A 12259-nucleotide genomic window follows, 5' to 3' on the forward strand; every position below is an offset into this window, starting at 1 on the left:
ATTTTTTTAAATTGCTAATAAATTATACTTTTGTAGTTAGAATTATTAATTGAATGAATTTTAAATAATAAATTGAATTTAATTGATGTTAATATTTGATAATTAAATGGAAATGTTTTAACTAAACAGTCTAATAAAATTGCTAATAAATTGTATTTTTGATGTTAGAAATTATTATAAATTTTAAATAATTATTAGAATTTCATTAATGTTAATGTAATTGGTAATTAAAAAAAAACAAAAAACAGTTTCCCAGGCGAAGCCTATATTTAATTACGTATGATGTTGGCCTTAACGGCCCCAACAAGACATGTTTTGACAGTACTTTATAAATTATCAGTTATTAAATTTTGGGAATTAATACTATAAAACAGTAAATAGGGTCACTGTAACATCATGGAGTGTAGTAACCGGTATTAAAGCACCTAGACAACTGTATAAACCAAGCGTGTTTTTAATGTATTTTGTGTCTTTGAAATTCATGTACAGTGTATGTACAATACTAGGCTATCTGAAAAAAGCCCACTCTTTCTTAAAAAAGAAGTCAATGGGCTTTCTTGAGACTGCTTTTGCAAAGGAAATTGGGGGCTTCAATTTTGGATTAAGCTACTCCCACTTTAATTTTTAGAGGTTGTGTTGTTGGGGCTGAGTCCATCATGGTAAAGCAGTCCTCACTGGCTAGTTGTTACAATGACGGGAACTCTTCAGAATGAACTCTTGTAAATGCAAGTTCCAATCCACTGTTAGGTGCTTGCGCATTTGTGTCGAAAAATGCCGGGACACCGGCTTGTCTTGCCAACATAACAAGCATTGCAGCCTGCACAATACAAATTAATATATACGACACGTGAGCGGAGGCATACAGTGATGCGATCTTTAACAGAAAACAATTTTTTAATTTCAAATGAGGAAAACACAATTTTAATTTTGTAATCATTAAAAAAACTCATTCGATACGGTAAGGCACGGATTTTCTTATAACGACTTCAGAAAAAGTGCCAGCATTATGGTAATTTGAAGTATAAAATGATAGGTGTATTTTCTTCCAGCGTTTGTTTAGGATTTTTACTTAGAGTGAATTAACATACCGAAAACAATTTTTTTTCCAAGTATGGCAGTTTATGGCCACATTTTGGAATGAAAACTTGTTCAACTACTGTTGCTTTTGAAAGCTCTGCCAACTTATGTACGGGTAAGACCAATTTTGTAACTGAACGAAAAAAAAACAAACCCGTAAAATATTGTCAATTGAATGGATTATATTTCTATAAATGTTTAACGAAATTGCTTATAAATTATATATGTTTAGTTAGTTGAAATTAATTGAAAAATACAAGAAACCTAAAATGTTTTAATTTTTTTTTCAATTTATTGTTGAACGTTATGTTATTGGAATTCCCCGATGGTGTTCTAAAGTTTTGTAATAGGTTGATGTGATGAGATGTAAATATATATTTGAATATGACTTGTAAATATTCGGTAGAATATTGTCATACTCTACTTTAATTCGGTCATGCTATGTAATTAGATACTATTATGAAAATATTTCATACTTGCACTAAAGCTTTTTTTTAATGGGGTTGAGGTGATGAGATGTAAATATATGTTATATGACTAGTAAATATTCATTTATATTATTATTATTATTATTATTATTATTATTATTATTATTATTATTATTATTATTATTATTATTATTATTATTATTATTATTATCATTATTATTATTATTATTATTATCATTATTATTATTATTATCATTATTATTATTATTATTTTTATTATTATTATTGTTGTTATTGTTATTGTTATTATTATTATTATTATTATCATTATCATTATTGATATGACTGATTGATTGATTGGATAATGAATAGTTAATTAAGTATTGAGTCATTGATTAGTTAGTCAATACAAATTGATTGCATTTGATACTGTTGATCACGAGATATTATGTGAGAAACTTGCTCTAATGGGCGTTATCTCCTTAGACTGGTTTCGTTCATATCTGACGAATAGGACCCAGGTTGTTAAAGTTGAAGATTCATTATCTGAGCCTATGGATATCACATGCGGGGTGCCCCAAGGTAGCATTTTGGGTCCCTTGCTTTTTTGCTTTGTAAATGATATGATAGTCAGTATTAACCCTGAATGTAAATTACTCTTATATGCTGATGATAGTGCCATTGTATTTTGGCACAAAGATCCAAATGTCGTTGCCGATAGACTTGGTAACGCTTTAATTCATGTAGAATTTGGCTTATTGACAACAAATTATCTATAAACCTCAGTAAAACAGAATCAATAATTTTTTGTAGTAAAAAAAAACTTAAACGTATAAAATCATTTGAAGTCACTACTGGTGGCCTTACATTAAATGGTTCCCAGTCTGTCAAATATCTTGGTGTTGAACTCGATAATTCAGCCTCTGGTAATAATATTGCCAAGAGTGTTATCAAGAAGGCAAATGCAAGACTATGGTTTTTTTACCGTCAAGCAAGGTGTCTTGACAAAAATACTAGAAAATTGTTATCTATGGCCCTTATTCAATGCATTTTTGATTATTGTGCTTCTTCATGGTATGAAGGTATTAATAAAGGTTTAAAACAAAAACTTCAAGTCACCCAAAATAAAATTATTCGGTTTATCCTTGATTTTGGACCACGGACACATGTTGGTCACAAAGAGCTGTCCAGCCTTGGTCTACTTAAGGTTGAAGATCGAGTTAAATTTCTAAGACTTTGTAATGTCCATAAGATTCTTAATAATAGGGCTGCTCCATATCTTTCTGAGCAATTTACGCGAGTTTCTGAAATTCATACACATAACACTCGTCAACATAAAGTCAATTTGGTTGTACCTCTGCTTAAAGGAAATAATCAGTCTCATTCAACCTTTTTCGTTTCGGCTATCAATGACTGGAATGCTCTCCCAACTAATTTAAAATTAATTACTAATATGGCTACATTTAAAATACACATCAAAAAACTGTATGAACGCAATAGTGCTCAATTGCAATAATTACAAGAGAGCACTGTTGTGTTCTATCTAAATTATTAGTTAATTGGCTGCATCTTGGTTTTTAAATGCTAATTTTTTTCTTTTCCTTTTTAATATGTATTAATTTTGATAACTTTTTTATTGTGCAATTTGGACCCCATTGGAAATGGGCTGGATTCCCGGCCTAACGGGTGTTCCAGATGCTCGTTGTATTTGATTATTGTAAAAAATTCCTATATTGTATTTCTATTGTTTGGTTAATAATAATTGAGTTTGCCTTTAAATTTTAAAGTTATATTCAGTACAAGAATAGTTGCTGTCATTTACTGGTTTTTATATTTAAATTAAAAGCGTATACTCCTTGCTGGTATGAAGGGTGTAAAAACGGCGGGACTTGCAACTATGACGGTACCTGTTCCTGTACTGAAATGTGGGAATCACCTGATTGTTCAGAAGGTAAAGTTATAGCCTATAGCTATCCATATCTAAGTCATCCTCGAACCTAGCAAACAGCAAAATATAATTTAATATTAACGTTAACAATTATTATTATTATTATTATTGACTTCTTAAAGTTAGATATTTTAATATTGTATATCACATTCAACATTTGAAATAGATACCGAAATTGATTTTGTTTTCTCATTGACCGATTTCAAACATTTTCATTCTCTCTTTCGTAAAATGAATGTCACGAAAGAAGATTTTAATGTTTTGAGATCTAATTAAAAAAAAAAGAAAAAAAAGTCAAACATAACTGCATTTTGATGTTCTGTTCCCAGAAGTGTCAATCAAACTGAAAAACTGACCAATCAGAACAGGGCGAGGAACACGCGTATGTCCTACAAACACACGTGTTGTTCCACAATCGCATCTGTATAGGACCTACATTATGTTTTCTCTCTCCCCCTCTCTCCTGAAATTACCCCTTTTCAAGCTTAATTATATACTGTATTAAAAACAATATTGGCATAGGACCATAGTTCTAATTATGTTATGTATGTACCTGTATGTTATTGTTTGGTTATCTTGTTTTTTTATTTTATTTTATTTTATTTTTTTTTTCTCATTCTCTAATTTTCAAATTGTTCTGTAATGGTAATTATTTAGCATTGAATAATATACACCCCTCTAAACTACATTGCCTTTTTAAAATGAAGCTTTGATTTATTTTAATTTGTATTTATTTATTTTCATGTCACCTTTCATATCACTTTATTTATATTACTTTATGTTATATGCTTTGCTTTTCAATTGATTTTACTTACATTATTGTTTAATTTAATCATTGTCTGTATATGTGTATATTAAAAATCATAAGACTGGACTAACAGGCCTGAGAGCCAGAGTGTTTTTCACACTATAGTTAATCCTAGCCAACTTGGGTTATATTTTGTCTTAGTTTTTGTTAATTTTCCTGTCATTGTATTGTATTTCATTGGCTGAATATAGAATGAATGAATGAATGTTTTTTTGCACTTTCGTTTTGTGAGACCTAACAACAATTAGCGGAAATGTCAATTCTAGAATAAATTAATTGTAATATTTATGTTAATACAGTTCACAGGAAGGGGAAAAACACTTTTAAATGTATTATACCGTTTTTTCTTAAATAAATTGAAATATATTTTAATCCTATCAGGTAAATGGATGTAAGGTACTTACATAACAATGTAAAAAACAAAAGTATATTTGAATTAACTTTGATGTGACTTTGTATGGAGCGTTTGTTTTAATTTATATAGGTCCATATTATTTTATTTTTATATAGGTTGTTGAATCTGAAAGCCATGTAGTTTTTTTTCATATTTGTTTTCATTTAAATGTAAACACATTTGCGTGATTTTAGCTAATAAAGAAGAAAGATATGTTTTAAAAAATCAAATATATTTATAAACGTTATGTTAATCAATTACTGTATAGAATGTTACCCAAAATGAAAAAAAAAAAAATTAAAAATAAAAGACCATTGGTCAATTAGAAAAAAAAAATATCTATCTAGTTTTACACATTGATACAAATTATCACGGTGCTACTGGTTAAGTTCTAGATAAATTAAATTAAATCTAGGATGTTATTATATTTCAAGGAAAATCCTGTAAAGAATGCGCAAACGGAGGAACCTGCAGGTATGACCCTCGTGTGGGTGTGTCGTGCGACTACCCAGATGGGTGGTTGGGGTATTCATGTACTGAATGTAATCATGCAACACGTACAAATAGGTGATTGTGTATAATTAAACATATGGCCATATAGAATAAAAAAATAAAAAAATAAAAAAAATACAGTGGATATTCTTCCGTAGTGCGTTAAAATAGCAAGACTAAAGTTAAGGTTAGGGTCGGACAGCTTCACTAATCAGCATTTCTGAAGTTACGTAAAGGTCATGGGAGAAATTATCTGCTGCAAAAAATAGCAAAAATTGGGAATTCCGATAGTGTTGAGTCAGGAGATTTTATGGAATAATGTATCTTTTGCCCAACTGACGTGTTATCGTACTGAATGCTCAGTACGTTTCAGTACTATACTTGCGAAAACAAGTAATTCGGTGGGAATCAAACTCACGACCTCCAGATAACATTTAATGTGATTACGTCCTTGATTAGCCGTGTCTTGGTATTATTTGATATTGTATCAACGCTTAAGCATTATGCTAACAGTACCAAATGCAAGCTAGGCTTGCTGAGATTTTGAATTTCTTTTAGAAATGTTATGACGGTGTAATAATTCAAATGAAATAAATTGATCGATTCGCAAACTTAACCCTGGTTCTCTTAAGGGCGGAGATCTGTTTTGAAAGGGGGCGGGGGCATTTCGTCGACACACACCCCAACCTCAGCCAGACCATGGTTGGGGGTGAGGTGTGAAAATTTGATTAAATAGTGCCTGTGGCCGGAAATGACACTCTTATATATCTGTAGTAAAATTCATCCTCATCACATATCACTAATATAGGTAGTCCAAATGATGCGTCAGCAAATTTCTCATTATCTTTTATCAGCGATTTCCCGCAACCATAGAGATCTAATTAATATGTGTAATGCACTGTAGAAAACAAAACTTAAAAACATTTGGGTTTGATGTATTTATTTTACTTTACTCACGAGTCCACACCCATCTCAATCACACCATGTTTGGGGCTGAGGTGGAAAAACTTGGGGAAACCTCTAGGTGGCCGGAATAATACACTCTCATCTCAGTATAGCAAAATTCATCATCATAATCACATCACTATTATAGTCAAAAAGAAGCGCCAACAATTTTTTATGAACTTTTAGTAGCTGAATTTTCGGCAATGTAGAGATTTAATTAATCTCTGTTATGCACCATAGAAAATAAAACTTAATTGTCTTTGATGTATTTACTTCACTTTACCTACTTCATGTGCCGAAAATCAAATTTATATTATCTTTACACGCTTTTCCTCATACTTCTCAAATTGTAATAAAGGCACGCAGACTTGAGTCGTGTGCTATAGGTAATTCAGATGTTTGTGGGCAGAGATGCCGGTATCTTGCTTTAATTCAATTCAATTCATTTTATTCAGTCTGTTATATCAATACATATAAAAAAATGTGCTTCGAAGCTTAATGATCAAATATAAATACTTAAAAAAATTCTTGAAACTATAAAATGTTCCAAACAGTACAGTAAAATACAGTAAAACGTTATTAATAAAACATTAAAATACAGTAAAGAGTTTTAAGGTATATTATTAAAACACTGTACGATGATAAAATACAAAGAGCAAAAAATGCTTAAAAATGGTATAAAAATATTATATTTATGTTAAAAGACTAAGACCAGGTTAAAATAGTGTAAAATTATTGCATGTGTTAAAATACATATAAGCATGTGAGAAAATTTCATTAAAGGGGTAAAGCGGGGATGGAGAATTAATATAATCACACATCGGCACGTCTATTAGATGTATGGATAGAATTTGATTAAAAAAAAGACTGTCTAAACCTCTTTGTTTTCGATATAGGTGGGGTTAATCTGATACCTAAGTATATAAATTAACTGGGAGTACAGTTAATTGTTATTATCATTCATTATGTCTCTAACTTTCTTAATAATTTTCTCATTAAAAGCAAAATTTTAATAATTCGATTTGCTCGTTTGTTTATTCTTCTATGCACATTGTCTTTCTGTGTCATATTTCTAAAGATACAAGCGATGCAAAACGTCCTAACACTCATAAGAGGTATAGAATAATCTTAATATTATAGATTTTATTATTATATTTTTCCCTCCTTCTTTTGTTTACTCTCACTTACTAGTTTATTTGTATTATTTTTCTAATTAAGTTTTTTATAAAAAAGACAACCTAGGTATTTATATTCAGTGACCACAGCAATTTCTGTGTTTCTAATGATTACCGGTACATTTTCCTAAAATCTATTACCATTTCCTTAATCTTAAGTGTATTGAGTTTCATATTGTTATTATCACACCAATCAATAAACTCTATGATAGTATGCCTATACTCTTTCATTTACGTTTTATAGCCACTTAATACTGTGTCGTCTGGGTAATTAATCATTCAACATTCATTTGAGTTGACTTTAAAATCACTTGTAAACATTGCAAACAGAAGGGGAGATATCACTGACCCATTGTAACAACTCTCCTGTCAGAAATTGCATTATTAATTTTAACATACTGTGTCTTGGGTTTTAAAAAAGTTGTAAACCCATTTTAACAATTATTTTATTTAAGATGTAGACTGGCTAAATTTAAGCGGCGCTCAGTCGTTAAACCTGGGTCATTAAAGCAACCATTTTCAGGCATCTTCTTGACTAATGTCAAGAAGATGCCTAAACATGGTTGAAACTGACTGCATGATGTTTTAACGACTGTACAGCCGGACATTGCTGTCGAAAACGGAGGAGGACCAGTCCAACGCCTTTAGAATATTAAAATGGGGACGTCCCTGCGCCCATGGAATCTCTGCACTGTCGCTAAAGTGTTTTCAGTGCAATCGTTGTACTGTGTAGCAGTCCCAGACTTAATCGGGAAGGCTCCCCGTTTCGACCGACCAATTAAGTTCACCGAAAGCTGTCGGTGATCCCGTGTAACGATTGTATGGAAATAATAAGCTTTTAGGCACATATGGACCTAGGCTAAATCTAAATATATATTTCCTTTTAAACATGTCACCAAAAGCCAGGCGAGATTGTTCAGCTTCAATTTGTTTAAACCAACGACAAAGTTTATAAAGTGTTATGTTCATTACGAAAAATAATCTTTATATAATAGAGTATCTATTGTGGTGAGTTTATCACCGATCTAACGAAATACAATATCAAATTTCATGATAAAATCGAACTTTCCATTTTTTTTAAAGTTTTATTGTTTAAAAATAAATGCTAAATTTGATTCGCTTACGTTATTTTTCTCATATAATTACATTTAAGAGGCTACCACATGCAGAAGCAAAACGTGTGGACATCATGGACGCTGCAGTGATGATCGATTGACGTGCATCTGTGATCCTGGGTGGATGGGATCTCGCTGTTCAGAATGTAGGTAGAACTGTTGAACTCTTTTGCTAAACGCTATACCGGTAATTTAACACTATAAGTTTAACTCTCAAATCAGTGGCAGCGCTAGCAGAGATTGGGGGTGTCTATGGGGTTGGGCAAGACCTCCGTCGGGAGACCCGTAACACTCGACAGGCAGCAAATATTTTTTCGGGCAGCACTGTAGCTTTAAATAGCCTATGTATTGTTATAGTCTAAAAGGTGCTTTTCTTAATTAAATTTTAAAATTAAAGGTATGATTCAATGGATATAAGTGGATATAATATTAACAATCAAATATCTTCAGAAAAACTACTGTTAAAAATATAAAAATCCTGTGAAATTCATTTCTTAACAGTTAACTAATTGATTAGATGGATGATTAATTGATTAAGTTTTGAGTCATTGATTAATTAATCAATACAAATTGATTGATTAGATTGATGTTTGTTTAATTGATTAATTAATCAATATTCAATATTAATATATAATCAAAATTAATTGAAATAATCATTGTATAAATTAGTAAGGCTTATTCATTATTTCATGTTATTGGTACGTTATATTATTAACACCAAATATCAATTAATTGATCAATATTAACGGACTGGTTAATAATCATTACTAAGTTTGCCTTTAAATTTTAAAGTTTTTCAAGAATAGTAGCTGTGATTTACTTGTTTTTACTGATTTTACATATATTAAAAGCGTATACTCAATGCCGGGATGGTGGCTGTAAAAATGGCGGGACTTGCAACGATGACGGTGATAAGTGTACCTGTAAGGAAAGGTGGGGATCACCTGATTGTTCAGAAGGTAAAGTTATGTATAAATATCCATATCTAAGTCATAACTCGAATAGGCCTATAGCAAACATCAAACAATATGAATTACTATTAACGTCAATAGGTAAATTAATCTATTAAAACACAAGCTTGGAATGGCTTAGTTTGTTAAATTGCACTTCCATAATATTGGACCATAAACCTATTATTAGGTATGATTAGACGTTTAATTTAATTATTTAATTTATTTTTTTTTCCATTTTACGCATGTACCAATTTGTAGTTTTACCTGATTAATTCTTCTTCATTTCAGATATAATAAATGACTGTGAACCCAATCCATGTTTAAATTTCGGGAGATGTACTGACCTCGGAAGCAAAGTCAGGTGTGATTGCAAACTTGGCTATGTTGGCCTTGACTGCAGATTCCGTATGTCTTATTTTTTAGCATATAATGATTGAGAGGTGTTAAACTAATAGGTTTGTGGTTAAGATGCTTCTTTCCAGTTTCAGGATTCAATGGACCTTTCCGCTAAGCTCCGCCCCTTGGATATTGTTGCTTAGGCCCCACACAAACAGCAGTGTTAAAACATACGCGAACACGTGCGTTTGTGGGACAACACGTGTGTTTGTAAGACGCGCGCGCATTCCTAGCGCTGTTCTGATTAGTCAGTTGTTGAGTTTGATTGACACTCCGGAAAGGTCTATTCCTGTTAGGGTAACAGGATTGTTTTTTCATAACCAAACAACTCTACCCCCTCATAAAGAGACTTTTATGCTGCGTTCATTAGAACTTGTGAAGTCGGTGTTTCCCAGTTCACAACTCGTGAAAAGCGTTCACCTGGTCGGTGAAACACAAGTTGTGAACTCGAGTAGAAATTTCTTCCTCGATTTCCACAAGGAGTGTGGAAAATTGCGGATGTAACACAAACGAGCAAATGTGTTTATTGCAATTTGTTATATTATTTCAGGAAAAAAGTGTTTTTTGTATGTTTTATTTGCAACCTCATGATTTATACTGTAATGTTCTGAATGCATTTCACGGTGTCCTTAGTGTTTACATACGCTAGGCCTAGGCCAAGGAGCACAATCTCGAATAGGAAAAATAAGTTTATGTAGAGCATCTTGTGTGGTGCTTGTCTTGTGACGGGATTGTGATTGTGACGAAGTTAACTGCTCGGCATATCCTTAGCCCAAGTGCCTAAAGCTGAATATAAATATTAACATTAGTAATTATGGATAAACATATTTAGTAGATTCAATAAAGATGAAAAATGCACTATAATGATAAAATAATAATAATAATACTAATACTAATAATAATAATAATAATAATAATAATAATAATACTAATACTAATAATAATAATAATAATGATAATAATAATAAATAATATTAATAATAATAATAATAATAATAATAATAGTAATAATATTAATAATAGTAATAATAGTAATAATAATAATAAAAATAATAATAATAATAATAATAATAATAATAATAATAATAATAATAATAATAATAATAATAATAATAATAATTATTATTATTATTATTATTATTATTAGGGAGTAAAACAAAACAAACATCGTAAAACAAAACAAACATCGTATAAAAGACTACTTCTCCCCCAAATAAAATAGCACAGTCTTGTCCTTTGCACATATGCATTGACATAAGGCAGAGTAGTGTTCAAGGATTTGGTCATTAAGTATTTTTAAAAAGTAAATAAAACATTCCTTTTCATTAATTTTGATTTTTAAAAATTTCCGCAGCTATCCAGTATTGAACTGGGAATCAGCACGAGCAGAAGAAACAATACTATTCCATCACAGATAAAAAGCTGATTTTACACAGTCATTAATACTAATTTAAACCAGACTCCGGAGTGAAAAAATTGCTTTGATATGTTGTACAACTGACTATGACACAAATAGCTTATTTGACCAAAACATTCGGAAGCGGTTAATAGAGCACAGATTTATGAATAATAAAAAACAAAATGGGAGAAAAACTTTGTACAACATATTTAAAACTTTTCCTCTCGAGCCTGGAGTAAATGTCTACTTGTCCTTCTTTTTGTACATTGGCATAATGCAGGGTCTGTATGATGTTCATGAAGTTAGCGTCAAAAGTCATAAAGAGTCATCTTTCTTTTTTTGCAATATTATTATTATTATTGTATTATTTTATCTTACCTAATAAAAAGACATTCACCGTTTTTTGCTGATAAATAGTGAGAGTAAAATCAGAAGTAAAATTGCTAACATGATTATTATTATTATTATTATTATTATTATTATTACTATTATTATTATTATTAGTATTATTGTTGTTGTTGTTGTTGCTGTTGTTGTTGTTTAAACAACAGTCACATCAGCTTGCCTGGGGCGTGGGGTATATATAACACAAAAAGACCTAGAAAAATAGGCAAATAACTAAATGAATTAGATCAGAAGAATTAGATCAGAAGTAAATGGTAAAGAAGAGAATCTGCGAGTGTGAACAAATCGACACAACCGGGATTTTCTGCTGTCGTTAATGTTTATCTCTATATCGTTTAATATTATTTATAAAGAATGTTTTCGAAGATCCCCTCTTGTCGTTAAATGCTTAAGAAGAGGGTGTGTTATAAGGGTCTCTGTTGTTCACTGTGCAATAAGAACTCAGTAGTGCTCAGTAGCGACGCCATGATTTCACCGCTAGCGGGTCCAAGGTCCCCGACGGGGGTGTGTGGGGGCCCGGGCGGGGGGCTGACGAGAAAAAGGCGGGCGTTTTTGGCCTTCGATAAAAACCTTTCGAAAGTGGTCCAGGGGACGTAGACCCCGAAAGTATGACAATTTAGGGGTTTCCATGGGCTTATTTAATATATTTTAGAGTCTTTCTCCCCTACGGGTGGGGGGGGGGGGGTTGTAGCCCCTAGCTTCCCCACCCCCCGTAGCGCCGCCA

General features: G+C 31.4%; 1 protein-coding gene across 1 annotated transcript; it reads left to right on the forward strand.

Moving 5' to 3' along the window:
* The first annotated feature begins 3343 nt into the window (after positions 1-3343).
* LOC117122788 (protein jagged-1b-like) lies at positions 3344-9772 on the forward strand. Its single transcript, XM_033268525.1, has 4 exons — positions 3344-3456; positions 8421-8528; positions 9234-9341; positions 9624-9772. Exons 1-4 carry the CDS (start codon positions 3429-3431, stop codon positions 9770-9772), a joined length of 393 nt encoding a protein of 130 aa, XP_033124416.1. The 5' UTR covers positions 3344-3428.
* The last annotated feature ends 2487 nt before the right edge of the window (positions 9773-12259 follow it).

This window comes from Anneissia japonica, unplaced genomic scaffold, assembly GCF_011630105.1.
Source record: "Anneissia japonica isolate Jap-2015-1 unplaced genomic scaffold, ASM1163010v1 scaffold288162_len571657_cov150, whole genome shotgun sequence".
Lineage (NCBI taxonomy): Eukaryota > Metazoa > Echinodermata > Crinoidea > Comatulida > Comatulidae > Anneissia > Anneissia japonica.